General features: G+C 38.5%; 1 protein-coding gene across 1 annotated transcript in view; it reads left to right on the forward strand.

Moving 5' to 3' along the window:
- zbtb16b (zinc finger and BTB domain containing 16b) overlaps positions 1-8,648 on the forward strand; it is a 33,127-nt gene extending 24,479 nt beyond the window's left edge. The window contains exons 6-7 of the mRNA XM_032545458.1: positions 1,894-2,061; positions 4,655-8,648. Of these exons, the coding sequence (XP_032401349.1) occupies positions 1,894-2,061; positions 4,655-4,884 (398 nt within the window). The 3' untranslated portion in view covers positions 4,885-8,648. The remainder of the gene's footprint in view (positions 1-1,893; positions 2,062-4,654) is intronic.
- The last annotated feature ends 8,303 nt before the right edge of the window (positions 8,649-16,951 follow it).

The following is a 16,951-nucleotide window of genomic DNA, read 5'->3' on the forward strand; positions in this document are numbered from 1 at the left end:
TCAAAAACATCCTAATGATGATCTCAAAGATTATGTAAGAATAAAGTTTTCGAAGGTGTACATCCCAGTAAATCTTCCTTAAAACCAACAACATTTCATAGAAAATATATTGACAGTCATATAAGATTGTGTTTGTCACATTTGAGGCTTTTTATCTTCAGAAGAAGAATAAAAATGACTTGGTGTAATTTATGAAACTTAGAATTCAGCTCTCTACCATTAGAAGAGATAACCAGCCATCAGTTTGTGGATGGCTGGTTAAAAGTGGTCAAAGACACTTGAGTTATGCAGCAGGTAAACAATCCAAAACACACTAGTATATTCAGCACTGAATGGCTCAGTCGAAACCAAACTTTGACAGTGGTTGAAATGCTATGACGTGACTTTAAATAGGCCGAGAACACTGCATCACGGTTGATTTAAAGCAGTTTTGTAAAGAAGAGTAGTTGTTCTATCAAGTGTGGCACAACTAGCTGTTAGTACTGGGAAAGATGACCATTTCACTTAGCGTCATGCTTGTTTGGATAGCCTTTTTCTCTTAAGAACTGATCACCATTGGAACAATAGCACAGTATACAGCACCGCTGCCTTGCAACAAAAAGGTCTGGAGTTTGAATCCTGACTGGGAGTTTTCTGCATGCCCATTCTTTGCACGTGTGGACTGTCTCTGGGTTCTCCAACCTCCTCCCACAGTGCAACAACATGCATGTTTGGTTAATTGGTTGCTATAAATTACCCTTAGTTATGTGTGTGCATGGATGTTTGTCCTGTGGTGGCCTGGCAACCTGTCCAGCCTGTCACCCGACGGTCACCGGAAGCAGGCCGCAGTCCCTTGAGCGGCTACAGGCTGTAGAAGGCTGAATAGCTGGATGAAGGGAGAAGTACTTTTTCACAGCACTGTATGTTGAAAAGAGATGAAGAGCTGTGTTATTTCTGTATATAGGTTAATTTCCTCAGGTTATTGGCTGTAAGGTTTTTAGTCAATTTGCACGCATCCTCTCCCACTCTTTCCTTTTCGCTCTCTATAGGATGACTCACCTCTCTGATGACAGCACTGTACCTTTATGGCCGGTGCGTATTTTTGGGCAATCTCATCCTGTTTATATTTCGGGTTCTTAGACAGCCTTTGGGGCCTCTGCAATTCATGGCTGTCACTTCTTGTGTGGTTCACGGAAAATGATAGAGGAAACCCAAATAAATATTGAAGGAAAAGCAAATGGAAATGACTTGTCTCTGTGTGCTGCTGAGGGTGAGTCTCGGTGCCGCGGGAGACGGGGAGATATTTACTGAAAAGATGTCCCCTTTTCTTCTCCTACCTTAAATAACACTACCAGCTGTCAGGACGGCTTGATGTCTAGACTGGAGAAATACATAATTGATGTGAAGAGACAGAAGTGAAGGGAGTTTTGGCCATGGCGGCGTATCTTGTTTGTATGCCATTCTGCTTGGAAGTAACATTTTGTAAATGTCATCTGCTCCACAGTGGGGTGGGGGATTGGGGAGAATCGGCCTGTAATGAGGAGAGCAATGTATCCTCTGACTTGGCTGTTGCTGTGGACACTGAGATAATGAGGCACATAGGTCATTGGAGATGAGTCAAACCCTCAGCCTAGGAGAGAAATAGATTAACTACAGTATAGGGAACAGAGCAGCACATGCCCGGAGGACTTTTATTAGCTGTTAGTATACAGCCAAGAGGAATGTCCTCGTGTCAAAACATTAGCGACGTCTGAAAGCACGCCGTTTCCCTAATGGCCGTGTCCAGACAGGCCTGTGTGGTTATCTGACCTACGCGGTTTCGCCTGCGCCGCGACATGCAGTGCCAACGACAACGTTGTTCTGCGATGCTTCTTGTAACGCCGGCTTGCGAGTGTGACGCGACTGTGCTCCTAGGCGATCACCCGTTTGAGTGTGAATTCTGCGGGAGCTGCTTCAGAGACGACGGCACGCTCAGGGGCCACAAACGCATCCACACCGGGGAGAAGCCCTACGAGTGCAACGGCTGCGGCAAGAGGTTCAGCCTGAAACACCAGCTGGAGACGCACTACCGGGTTCACACAGGTGAGACACTGAAAGTCGCACACCGACACGGTGCATTGCAAGATTATTCATGCCCCTTCAAGTTTTCCCTTGGTGTTTCATCTGAATGTTATTGTGATTTTATGCGGTAGACCAACACAAAGCAGTGCATGTTGTTCATGGACTCGTCATCTTTGCCTTTTGGCTTTTCTCTCTAGGGTTTGCTACAGTGAGTCATCTGTCTCCATCTGACCCCATCTTCCACAGTGTAGTTGATGGAACATGATTTTTATAATTTAAAAATGTCCTTACAATAATCTGAAAAGAAAATATGTTTTTAGCCTCCCCCTTCCCCTTATATTATAGAATTAGCTCCAGCTACACCTGCTACACCTTCTGGTGTTGGTCTCTACAAAACTTTATGACAATTTTTCTACGCAAAATAGCTCAAGTGGAGCCAGATTTGATTGGAACATTTTTATTCTAAAAGTTTTTAAAAGATTTTAATTTGATTTATGACTGGACTTTGACTAGACCAGAAGTTAAGAATCATTCTCAGCCTCTAATCTTTTAGAACCTCTTACAGGATTATTTCTGGGCTGAGATATAATTACTTTAATCTTACTCCTGGTATAATATGACCAGTTTTCCTGCCTCTCCTCTGTAGCGGCAGCATTGTGCTGCGTATCTGTGTATCACAGAGGCAACAGCGTGTTGAGCAGTGGTAGTTGTTTTGGTAGTATTCTCCAGCTGGTTTATGGGCCTTTTGGTTGATCTCTGCTCCATGTTCTCTTTCATCACAATGTATGATCCTTTACAAACATCTTAGGCCTTTGTGGAGCAACTGAGATAAAAGTAAACACAGGTTTACTTTTCAAATTTAGCTGCATTAAATTTTATTTTAGTGTATTCTCAGTGGTAAAATTTTGAATGAATGAATTGTGGTTCCACTTCACAATTATGTGGTGCATTGTTTTGGTTTATCACATAAAGTCCTGATAAAATCCATTGAAGCTTGTGGATGTTATGTGAAAATAGAGAAATATATGAAGGTGTTTATTGTAAGGGCCTGTACCTTTCATGCACTACTTACCAAGGCCAGAAAAAATGGATTCTTTTCAATAACACACGTTCTCTATTCAGTAAGCCGACTTAAAGAAACCGTACAGCAACACACACACACTCCTTCAAACATACCACCTTATTTAGCAGACTGTTAGCAAAATAACCAACAACAAGACCATGTGAGACTGAATAGACATTTTCAATTCATTTTCCTCTTTCTTGCCTCTTCTTGTCTGATCAGGCTGTTCTAATCACACGTGAGTCTGTGCAAAAGTGACCAAAGTTTTAGATTTTCCTTTACAAAATTAGTTTTTGATTCGGAAGTGGACATAAAGAAATGATAGAAAGCATACAAGAGTAAATATTGGTTCATTTGTTTCAAACAGACCTTGATGAGATGATTTAATCCAACAAGTTTTCCATTTCAATTTTATTCCTTAGGTGTTGTTGCTGCTGCTGCTCAAGTCTGACACCCAGTGGTTTGCTTTGGTTCAGTAATGTGCTGCTCAGTGTACATTGGCTGTGCTTTATACACAAAGTTCCTACAACTTTTGTTATTTTCCAGACATCCAAGTTACGTTTTCAGCTATTTAAATGCAGAGAAGTTAAAAATGCATTTAAAGCTGATATTGGCTGGAAAACGTAGACATTGCAGATGGAAAAAAAAGTTTAAGAGAAATCTGAAAAGTTAACTGCAGACTCCCTTTTAGAAATTAATATACGTTTCTTCTAAAACCATGGTCAAGTCAGGTCAGGCTTGTTTGAATTGACTTGTTGCTGAACTGTGCTTTACATGACAAAGTTCCTATGCAGTCTGGAAAAATATGGGATGCCATGATGGTGCTCAAGCTGTGGTACAAGTACCTTGATGGTCCTTGGTCTGCCTTAGTGGTACTCAATAACTTTAGCATAATTATTTCCAAGGTAAACTGCCCATTTATGAAAAATAACACTCCAGACTTTTCAAGGCTCCAATACATACATCATGTTTTTTTCACGGATTTCCAACAAAAACAAGGACGGAAAAAGGATACACAAAATAGAATGAATTAAGAGAAACCTGGACAGAGAGATGGAAGAAGAGGAGAAAAACAGGGATGGGGGGGAACAGGGAGTAACACACGGGAGTAAAACAGTCGGGTCATAAGAGGAAAGAAAAGAAGAACACAAGAGTGGAAAGAATGATACAAGGAAAGAGAAGGATGGACATGAGGGAGAAAGGAAGCAAGGAGAGAAGGAAGAATTAAGAAAGCAAAGGATGAGTGGACTTGGGGATGAAAGGAGGAAACAAAGAACATGCAAGGAAGAAAAGACAGAAGAACACAAAGAAAGAATAGAAAGGACAACATTTAGTCTGTGGGATAAGGATAAAATCTGGAAATAAAAATCATTTTATATTCTCCAAGTTATTTGTTTCACATTTATACAAAATGCTGAAAACAATTTCCACATTTTTCCAGACAGCAGAGTCTGGAAAAATGTCAATGAGGCTCAACATCAAATTATCATCAAAAATCCAACTCCAGATCCTTTTAATTTGTTTGTTTGTTTATTTTTGGCCTTTTCTTAGGTGAGAAGCCATTTGAGTGTAAGCTTTGCCACCAGCGCTCCAGAGACTACTCGGCCATGATCAAGCACCTGCGTACGCACAACGGAGCTTCTCCGTACCAGTGCACTATCTGCCAGGACTTCTGCCCGAGCCTGGCCGCCATGCAGAAGCACATGAAGGGCCACAAGCCTGAGGACGTGCCGACCGACTGGAGGATAGAGAAGACGTACCTGTACGTCTGCTACGTCTGAGCAGGACTCGGACGCCAGGCGCAAAAACCGTCACGACTGGGTGAAAACTGGGGCTTCTGGTTTTAATGCTGAACCATTAAAGAGTATTCTGCTGTTTTAGGACAAAGTGTCCCATAGAGAAAGAAGAATAGTTTTTTTGGGGGAGTGGGGGTTGTTTTGTAACCCGACGGCGAGACGTGCAAAGCAGGATTACAGAAGTGTTTACAGAGTAAAGCTGCAGCTAATGATTACTTTTATTAGCAGTCGAATAATTCCGAAAATGAAGAATGCTGTAAAGTAGAGGCAACTTAGCAATGACATTCTAAAATAAATGAGAGAGTCAAATCCAAAGAGATTTACTTAGCCTTTCTCCAAATCTCAAACTCTGACATTTCGAGGAGCAGGGAACGCGGTTGACCTTGTAACAGTTAAAGAAATTAATTAGAAAAGCTGCTGACAGATTCCTGAGGATTTAACTGTTCGAGTCCTCAAACACAAAAACACACGTTTAGACATCATCTCTTGAGAATCTGTTGTGGTGAAAAACATCAACGGCACAGTGACTGACTGCTGACCTGCATGTGCAGCAGCAGGATTTGAGCGACTGTCATCTTCAGCTGTGCCGCAGATGTTAAAAATATACCCTTAAAAGCTCCATTTGCTAAACTTTGCAACTTCTCTCTCCTAATTTCCTCTGACTTAGCTTTGTTTCCCTGCTGGGTTTTCAGTTTGGAGTCAAGTTTTTTTTTTCTGCATGTTTTTTTTTTTTTTTCTTTACTTGAACGGCTGACCTCATGAGCTCGATCTCTTTAATTGCCTTGTCTTCTCATGCAGTCAGCGTTGATTTGGAGGCGACTCGCTCGCAAATCTGAGTTGCTTCCTTGAAAGGTTTTATGCTATTTATATGTAGTTTATGTGTTACCAAATATATGTGCTGGTTTTCATCACGTGGTCTGTGTTTGTAGGGAGGTTTCCTCGTGGAGCGAGCTCTACCTCCTCACTAGAGACGCACCGAGAGACTGGCACCGGGCAAATTTCAGCTGGATTGGCCCTGACCAGTGATGGTCCGCATAAAGTTAAACCATCTGCAGAACGGGTTGCTATAGCAGCAACAACCTTCACAGTAGATGCTGTTATGAAGGGAAGAAGCATTAAAGTTAGCTATTTCCAGCGTTAGTGAAGTGACTAAGAATAAAATCAGGGGAGGCAGAGAGATGTAAGAAGCTACTTGAAAGGAAACTATTTAACAATCTGTTGCAACAAAGTGAGAGAGAGCAAGACTTGAAGCAGATAACAGTAAGGTTGAACAGAGAACAGCAAATTTACTTCTTCTTGCATTTTCTGTTTTAATTATCCATTCTTGTAAAGTAGTGAGTAACAAATCTATAAAACATACATTTTAATATATACACATTTTTTTATGTGTACAACTAGCACAAAACATTTTCTGTCAATTTCTCTTGGGGCCTCCAGACCAGCAGGGGTCCCCTTGGCAATTGCTAAGTGTGCTTCTTTGACCGTCCCTTGTATTACAGAACAAAAATCCTCTTATTATGTCGTATCTCACCCATTGGGTGGCAAAGCAGCCATAAGTTCTTTTGTTGGAAACAAAATCTTCTAAGTTGGAAACTTTACATTGCATGAATGTAACTTAACATATCCGATGATAAATGCAAACATTTTGTTTCATCACAGGTATCCATGTTGTACTTGTGAGTTAAAAACTAAAAAACAAACACCTGAGAATATTATGAACACATTCCAAGAATATGGTTTCAATAGTCTTGGACAGTATGCTCCAGTGCAGCCTCGATAGTCCAGGGTCAAGGGAATAATCAGAGCATGTGATGGAGAACTGCAGAGTGCATGTCAGGGTCACGGCTCTGGTTCCCCTGTAGTCCTACTACGTGCACTGAATTGGTAAATAGCACAGATACACCGAAATGTACTCACAATTTAATTTTTTTTTTTGTCAAAATAAAGCTAAAATATATTCCCCCCCCCCCAACTACTTTAAAATTTTCTTTCAAAAGGTCGACCTTTTGTATTTTGAATTTCAGAATTATTCATGTCCGTTCCCATGAAAATCCTGTTATGTTCCGTAGAAACTTTCCAACTAAGAACATTTCTGGAAATCTGCTACCCTGCTCTCAGACACACCCATCACCACCCCACACACACACACACACACCGCGAGGTCACCTTTGCTCCTAATATATAAACAATACATGACCTTGCATGGCAAGAAGGCTAAAAAAAAATCATTCTGAATATTCTTTTTTCTTTTAAGTTCTTAAAGAGAAATTAAAATCAGTCGAACTCTGCATCAGGAAAACTCTGCAAAGCTTTACAAAAGAAAACAAAAAAACAGATGGGTTACTGGTGGCACAATTCCAATCGGTGCGTCTCTATCGCTTACTGGGTATTAATTTTCACTGCAAATTATTTTTTAGCAAGATTCATTTTAAAAAAAAAAAAAAAAAACAATTTCCACGGTCAAACAGTGTGTAAAAAAAAATCGTGACAAGCCTCTGCAAGGCTTTTTAAGTGTTTATTTTTTAAATCATCGCTTCTATATAGATGTCTTATAAAAATCACAGAATCAGAATTTTCTATTAGAAAAGAAAAAAAAAAACCATGAAAATAAGTTGTGTTTTTATAAAACATGAGCAGAAAATTCTGACATCCAACTCCTAAGAGGTGCAGGTTGTGGTTGGTCGTAGTGTAGCCGTAAACGTACTGTCATGGTATGTGATTCCCCCTGTGTGAGCCCGACGCCGTCTCTTTAGATTTGAACATGTCGTATTTTTTGTATTACGGTAATTTGCCATTTGTTTACATTCGGTATGATTCGAGAGACATCTTAATGTTTGTGCGTGTGTTTCGTTGGGATTTTGTTTGTTTAGTTTTTTTCGTACGAGTTTGATTAAAGACCCCTCCCTCGTGCCTCTTTTATAAGTAGAGCATAAATGTGCTTGAGTACATGGGTCTGTGCTGTCGGTAGGTGTTTTCTGGGTGTTTGTTTATTGTTACTAAAACTAAAGATAGACTGCCATGTAGATCCACTTTGTCTGAACATTGCAAATGGAAGCAACATACTGTGATAGTGGCTGATAATCTGATGCAAGGCCTGGGCAACTTTTTATGGGGGGGGGGGGGGGGAGAAAAAGGAAAGTGGCGCGGCTCGTCTGAAACCGTTCCCTTCAGAGCGACAATGGACTGACATCTCTGGACGATGAGCGAAATCTTGGCATCTGTAGGCATTACCGACGCCTCTCCAAGTAGCCAACAACACTCGGTGCCATGAAAACCCACAGTCACTGTATCTATTCTACATGAACATGCACTATAAATGGATTTCCTCGGTGGACCAAAAGAAATAGAGCACTTTTGTTTGAAAAGGGTTTTTTGTTTTGTTTTTTTCTTTGATCTTCGTATGTCGTGATAATGCAGCTGTCTTTTATTTGATGTGTCCTAGAAGGATGTGATTAGCATTGTTTAGATTATGTCACTGTCTGTCTACCTCAGGACCAGATCAAAGCTCGAGCTGGTATCCAATCAGGGTTGTTCTTCTTGCCATGTGTGCAGTAAAAAAAAAAAAAGAAAAACGAAAAGAAAAAAATAATGGGGAAAAAAAAAAAATCTGAAAATTCCCTCTTCATTACAGCTTTGTAACACAGTGTGTGCAAATGTTTTCTCAGTGTGGATTCAGGCACAACTCTGTGTGCGTCAGTGTTCAGTGGCATGGTTTAAAAAAAGAATAAAACGATTTACTATTTTATGCACCTCGTCTCGGTTTCCTGCTGTTGCTTCTGTCTGCTTTCGGAGCTTTTATTTGATCCTCTCCGCACCAGATGCACGTTATTTACACCTGCCTGACATGTTCTAAATATGTGACATCTTTTTATGGGTGCCCTATAGAGCTGCCATAGAAAACAGAAGCTATAAAATGTTTTTTTTTTTTTTTTAAATAAATCAAATGATAGTTTGCTCAAGTTTGTACTTCTAACCACTTGAAGCTGGCAGCAGCTAAAGATTTTTCCTGCCATTTTTTTTTTTTATACAACTAATTTATTCAGTTCACTTGAAGCCATTCCCGCAGTTTCTATATTCGAATTATTTCAGCTGTCCCTGTTATTTCTGCCAGTGAAAATAGGCAAGCGACTAACAAGCATAGAATTTGGATATAGTACCCCATAATAAAAGCACAGCACTCTCCTGTTAGGGGGAAAAAATACTTAAACCCCACACAACTACACTTTTATTCCCAGCCGATACACACGTCTAAAAAGGCTTGTGTAGTTTGTTTATTGTAGTGGCATAATAATTTTTTTTAATTATTATTTTAAGACGTTATTTCAACAATACAAAAGTCTCTGGTTCTCCAGACATTTATCCTATAAATGATTCTAAGGTTGTGGAGCCCAACAGATATAATATCAGTAATGAATCTTTATCAATACTAGGATTGGATCTCAGGCAGAACAGCACAGGCTTGTGTTTCTGGAGGTTATTATTCTCTGATTTTACTCTGCACTTTTAAGGAGTCAGTCAAAAATAAACTGCACAGTTTGATTACACATGCTTAGTTGGCACATAAATTGTGTCCAAGAGATTTTTATTTTATTTAATTTTTTTAGATTTTGTATATTGCTTCAAAGTTTGAACTGTGTGCAGTCGTCTGCTCCTGCTGCAGAGTGAGCACTGCTGATTGGCGTTGTCTTTCTTGGGTATATTTTACAGCTGGAAATGTAAATGGTTACAAGGTTTTTCATTTTTAGAGAAATGTTTGAAGTGGTAGAAGTTAGATGAAATGGTTTCAGAAATAACTGGGGTAAAGACACCAGAGCTTTACAGGGGAGCAACACTGGGCATCAGCAGACAACCGGAAAGTTAACTGGAACGCACAAAATGTTATTTTATTAGCGTACCGAGAGAGTTTTACTTTCCATGGAGCATAAAGGCTTTTGAAATTGCAGTTTTAATTTTTTCAAAACATCTAGCCAAATTACTTAAAAATATACTTTGTTTAGTGATCCCATTCCTTAAACCTAAATACTGTAGAAGTCTAGTTCCAGCCTTGTGTTGCAATACAGGACATTACATATTGTGTTGGAAGCAGGGAGCCAATAAGAGTGGCAGAGATTTTATATTAAATTGTTTCTTAATTCAGGATTTTTCCCTACTGAATTCATGTATTGAGATTAAAATGTTGGATTTTTTCCAGCTCATTTTTCAGTGCGTTACTACATCATGATTCATTTACTTCCAGTATTTATCAGGGTTGTCAATAAATATGACATCCTGTGTTCTAAAAGTAATCAAATTGCAGGAAAATTTATCAATGTCACTTAATTTTCAATATCTCTGCAGAATTTTATTTCCTTATTTCCTTTCAGTTTGTTTTTCTCCTGTAATGACTGAAGCATTCTTTTGATCGTTTTTGGGGGTTTTTCTCCAGCATTAAAAATTTAAAAAGCGTTACCAATCGACAGCTTGCTTGTCCAAGTGATTGAAAATGCATAAATGATGGTAACCTTAAGGTAGAGACATTTGAAAAGGCGAAGCAGCAACGCCTCACATCTCAGAAGCTGCAGGCGGAAAACGGTCAGGGAAAAAAATATATATATATTCTCATCAAGTGTCAGCCTTCTGCATCTCCCCCAACACTTTACCTTGTGGATAACCTCAACAAACATATGAAAACATCTGTTATGTGTTAAGGTCTTAGCCAAAGGCTATTTTAATTATGGATTTTGATTAAGTTATGGATTGATGAAATTTTGGGCCTTGGAGCTAAACGTGATCATTTCTGAAAGTCTTTCTGAGTTGAAACAATTACTGTTTTGTTTTTTTTCCCTCCACTCGATTAGTTGAACTTTTGTGCAGACCCAGAGTGAAAGAACAGTAACAACTATGTTGTACAGCAACAAAACTACATACAGGGGTTTGGTGTATTAAAAATACATTTAAAATTGCATGTCGATTTAAACAAAAAGGTCAATTTAAGATGAGAAAACCTAAATGAATACAGGGTCATGTTGATGTTGGTAGCTTTTTTAAAATTTTTTTATAGTAATTCCCCTTCATTTTCTTTAGTGTCTAAACTAAAACAACAGAGATGCGATGTTATAGTTGCTTTAATATTTAATTCATTGTCGAGTATCATCACTGTTTTGCTCTTGTGTCATGTTGTTCTTCCTTTCATATTTTCCATTTCACTAAAATCCAGTTTAATTCACTCAGTTCAGTTGCATCATCTCAACAAAGCAAATGTAAACACACCCAGTAAGCAATCTGAACCACCACAGATTTATATTAGTCAAAGCATTTGCTAAATACCAGCTAAACTCTAACCAGTTATACTTGGAGGGAGCAGAAAATACAAAAGAAGGTTCCTGCAGCGTCTGAAAGGCTCGTTTCTTCGATATCTTAGACGGGCGGTGATTTCACCCTTAAAAGCTCTTCAATTGTATGTTTAGGACTGTGGCTCCGCTGAATGATTTGCAGCGCTCTGCTCAGCCTACCAGCACAAAATGCTTCCGTTATGCTATCCTCAGGTTTCCTCAATTATTCCGACACCGAATTTTAGCTTCCACCTGCATGTTCCCATATTTTATTGTCATTAATTCAGTAGCATTTTAGACGTATTGAATTCAACGGACTGCTCATTGCTAGCTAAGCTCTCCACACTCCCACCCCACTTTTGTTTTTAATTTAAAATATTTGATTTATGTTGAAACAAATCAAGCTTTCGACACTGTGACATTTTGGTTTGCATCATCATAAGAATGTTAATAAAACAAACATGACTGACAGATTGGGTACATGTGGCAACAGAACTGCAGTCATAGATTTACATCAGCGCCACAAAGTTCTGCAGACTCCAAATTATTAAATGTAGTGTTCGGTTGTCTACCTCTAATCTATATTTATCAAGCAAAAAAATTAAACTGATAAAAATATGAACATTGAAATTTACTTTTGTTTAAAATATAGCATGACAGTAATTGGGTTTTTTCCCCTCCTCCCCAAATAGGCATTAAAATGAATATTTGCTGAAGGACTGATAACCTTTTGCAACATGTGTAAAGGAAAACAATCATATACATTCATCTACAACTGGTCAGCAAAGAATTATGACACATCAGCTTCTTAAAGGTGCATCGACAATGTCATATTTACACCTGAGTTAAGAGGCAGCATTCAAGGGAAGAAAGGACGAGGAACCCAAAACCTTCAATAATATAACAGTTTCATTTTGAGAGATTTAAAAACTTCTATTATAAGCGTAATAATTCACAGCTCTTCTTCAGAGTATTCATATATTTTAGAGTTTCCACAACAGACATTATCAAAAGGTAACGTTTCAAGCCTCGTCTTAATACCGTAAACTGTATTCTTACAGTTTTTAAACTGGAAGAACCATTTCCATTAAAATGCAGTGAAACTGGGGCATATCTGAACCGACTCAGCTTTGGTTCTGCTGTCCTTTCTGGCTCCACAGGCCGGGCTGCATTAAACTTAGCAGGAACTACCTCCATCTGGCCAGATTGTTCCAGATCTGCCTGAAGCTCTTAAAGAGACAAAGTCAATTACTGTCACAAGGGGAATATCATTCAATAATTAACTGGCCTTCAAAATTAATTCTAGGACCCAGGTAATTTATTAATAAAGTTTACGTTTTTTTCTGTAGAAATGAAGTATGTAGAGGAAATGTATTAACATGAGGTTTAATAATTCTTAGTTTGATGGCTAGCATTCCTTTTATCCAAGCTTTTAAGAATTTGATTCATCTACCTTACCCAGTTCAGTTGCAGGACTCAAAATTCAAACAGCCTTGTTGACCTGAGCGTATCTAACCTTCCCCAGATCTCATCATCTACGAACCAAGCAGAAAGGAGTCGCGCGATTCTGACCGTGTGATAAGACAGAATCACTTCCAGCTCAGACACGGGGCCCCGCTCTCGGGCCGGAGCCACTCCGAGTCTGTGTGGGAGCCGGTCCTAATGTAATCTCCTCTGTTTAATTAGAGCCAGCGTGGTGGGCAGCTAAAGCAAACCACATTACTCACCATCTGCTAAGAGCGCCGCTGCTCTTCCCCTCACTCACTATCATTAGCCACTACAAGACAAGATACAAACACGTACATGACAGCCGTTTATTCATCCTGCCAGCTCCGACGCGGACGCACGCCATTTAGAGGCCCTCTCCTGCTGAGACCTGTCACAAACGCACTGCCCTGTGATTAATGTATGTTGCACAACAAAGCATCTAAATGAGAGCAGTCATCAGAGTTTAACCACCAGAGCTGCGATCTGCTTTACAAAACACACTCCAGCATTTTTAACAACAAACTCTCCTCCAACAGCTACTATTACTGATTCTACACATGAAGATGCAGAAAACGTCTGCATCTTCACGTTTGTTTTTTGACAAGGTTATACATTCCTGAAACATGAACACAGTTCTTCATATCCACCGCAAGAGGGCAGCATGTTACAGCAGGAAGAGCTCCTGCGTTGGTTTGTGTGTGTTACATGGACAGCTCACATTCAGCACATGATGCAGTGTAAGTGTGTGATGCTGACGGCTCATAGCTCCTCCATGTCATTCTGTAAAGGTCAGTTCAGCCCGATATGCAGCCATAACACACTTCAGCCCACAGCACAGCACAATGCTGCAGGATGTCCTGCAGATACAACGGCTTTCTGCAGACATGTCCACAGGAATTGATACTTTGACCAGGAATAGTTACTCTTTACTCGTGGTATTTGTGCTGCGTTTTGTGGTTCAGGCATTTTTAATTGCTTTGTTTTATGTATTGTACTGATTTATATGTCTTTCATTACATGTGTTTTCTTTATAGCTGCTTTTTTTTTTTTTTATGCCAGGCTTTGTGCCAGACAAAACCGATACAGGAGACACGATACCAAATATCATAATAACCCGGAAGATAAACAAGTCAGCTCTCCCTAATTAAAGAGATTTTCAAAACACATGATAGAGCTGCATTGTTATTTAGATTTTTGACTTTTATCTTCTAGAATTTTTTTTTAATTTTTTTATGTCAAATTAGATAAATTCATAAAAGAATTCATAAAATTCATAAAATTCATAAATCCAATAATAATGACATCAGTAGTCTCTAGAGGTGGGCGATATTATGATATTTTGTGGTACAATTATGATACTGATAGAAGTAATAAACTAGTCATTACTTTTTTAGGTAACTATGGCTATGAATGAACTCACGTCAATGTATACTTTAAAAATATGACTTATATCAGTAGACTGGAAACATTTACTCATATTTTAGAATTTATTTATTGATGGTCTCATGGAACAAACTGTGGACAAAATTGTAAAAATTAATATTTCCAATAATACTGTCAGTTTTGATGGTTTTAAAAAAAATATTACCGACTCCGACTTATCAAGACAACACTAAATCAAAAATTCTTCTAAGAAATTGTTCACAATAATTGATAAATGCCCACATCTAATAATCACCAAAGGAATTAAGACAGAATTGGAATAAAAACTACACAATCTGGAAATCTCCATTAGAGTCTGAAGGGTCCGTCTTCACACAAATCATGTGGATTTCTCATAAGAAAATATTCATTGTTTGATGTTTAAGGTCCCATTTACTAAAAGCTATATTTGGTATGAGCTGACTAGAACGATGGGATGTTTATCGACCCTGCTTGCTGAATGGGTGACCCTCCAGTCAGGAATTATTTCCACATCAGTCTGAAGGATTCCTAAAAGTAGATTCTACTTATGAGAGTCAGAATAAATGTGCTCGACTGTCCAACTACTTTTTACTAAAACACACTGATAATGAGGCATAGGAGATTTTCACAACAAGGAAAACAATGTTTTGGTTTTAGTTAATAGTGTCCTCAACTGAGACCAACAAGAGAATGACAATTTTGGTAAATATGAAAGAATGAGAGCTCTTCCTTTGGAAAAAAGGAGGAAAGCCACAAAAGGATTTTCTTAAGATTGAGGTTATTTTCAGTAATATATTTGATCAATTCATCTTTTCAATAAAAAAGCCAATCCAAGTTCTGTGTCTATGAAATATCCTGTGGTCAGAGGACTCGTACTGTGGCGGCGACAGGGCGGCGCTCCGGTTTAAGGGGAAACGCCGTTTCTGACATAGTGACATAAATCATGTGGTGTGAATTCAGGCAAAGTCGGTAATTTAATCAACTCGTCAGAAGGCAGGAAGTGGTCGGTTTCTCAGCTAGCTGTTTCAAGCTTCTGTAAATACCGCCGTCTATGAGCTACAACCAGGTGTGTTACGTTCACAGATAAATTAGCTCGACTCTAACAAGTAGAAGTCATGAACAAACTGACAAAAACAACTTGGGAAAACAACTTCATCCGCTCAGTTCAATACTCAAGATTCTTACTTCCGATCTACATCATGGCGCTTCGAATGATTAAGTGTCGTAGTTGCAAAGGGTCAATACTTTGGTATCCCGTTTGTCATAAATGCTGTTTTAACCTAAACAATGTAATGTTATCTGGAAGTCATCTGGCTGATGGCTCAAGGCTTCGTGCTGATGTCAGTCTGATTAAAATAACAATACTAAAGCGTGTGTGTTGATAACTATAGGTAAAAAAGATCCGTCATAGCATCCTCAGTAAAACGCTTAGCTCCCCCTTAGCACCTGCAGAAAAAAAAAAATTCTGGACTCATATACAGGTCACTGGTTACATAACACTGAAGTGTGTTTCAGTGTTATGTAACCAGTTAATTTGATTAGCGGTCTCTAATCAAATGAACATGAGTAGATGAATTTTAAAAATATGATAATTTTCAGGAACCCTGGCCTGGTTTTTGGTTCTCAATGTTACGCTTTCTAAATTGCCAGATCAATCGCTAAATAACATTATAAACCGATGAGTAAAATGTTAAGGTTTTAACTGAATTTACAATGTTTGAGCTTTGCAATGGGTAGAAACTAAAACTAAAATGCAAATTGGAATTAAATATTTGACTTTATAAGAACTGATCACGAGACATTTCATACGGTAAACAATGTATCGACATTTCCATACAGGACAATACTGGAAGAACTCATTTTTATATGAATAAAAATTTCTTTTGCGATAAGTTTGAAAAAGCATAACATTATAACAATGCACAGACGGCTAGGTATTTAAGTATATAAATATTTCATTTAAAGCAATTTTTACCATTTCATACAGCAATATCATGGAAAGATACACGGAGGAGTTTCTAGATTTGGACCAAAGCTTCATCAGCGACAATAGTAGAGATGATATTAAACTGATCTGCAAATAAAAGGAAGCAATCAAGAGTGAAGAAAACTCAAAAGGAAAAAGATGAAAGGTGCAGAAACCATTCATTCGAGTTCTCATGGCTACCTTCAAGTCAGAGAAATGAATTACCTTGTTAAGGCTGCGACTTATTCACAGTGATTGTTAGAAAAGGTCACAAGATGCAAATTTAGAAAATTGACTACTCATACCTTTGATAATCAGCGGCTGTGGCTCCTCTAAACAACCACCTAGCATGCTGAAAATGCAAAATAATTAATGTCTCCAAATTAAAGAAAGCTTTATCGAGCACATAGATTCAGATAACTGTTTGCAATTTCATTAGGAAATGGCAGCAAATGCAGACGGTGAAGGTCATGTTGAGGTCTGGGGAGAGCAGGAAATCTCAGAAAGCCAGATCACAAAGAGAAACATCAAAACCTGCTAGTGGATGCGTACAACAAGATCAACCATTCATAGACAAATAAAGCTTTAAGAAAAATGAGCTGATGATTAATCATGTTAAAGCTGCATAAGTAATTACTAGAGGGAAATTAAAAACTGCATCTTTTTTCTTTTAACCCAGAAGCCATGTAATTTTTTTCACAACTGCTCATTTCCAGTTCTGTACAAACTTATATTTATACTCCTTCTGATGTTCAGAACTGAGAAATTAGGTACGTAGATAGAAGCAAATAATGCAGTCAAAAGTTGAGGCAGAGAAAAAACATCATATACTGAACACTAAACGTGGGCAGAAATCCATAAAATTATGGCTACACAAAAAGAG

The sequence above is a fragment of the Xiphophorus hellerii genome, chromosome 18 (genome assembly GCF_003331165.1).
Source record: "Xiphophorus hellerii strain 12219 chromosome 18, Xiphophorus_hellerii-4.1, whole genome shotgun sequence".
In the NCBI taxonomy this organism is placed as follows: domain Eukaryota; kingdom Metazoa; phylum Chordata; class Actinopteri; order Cyprinodontiformes; family Poeciliidae; genus Xiphophorus; species Xiphophorus hellerii.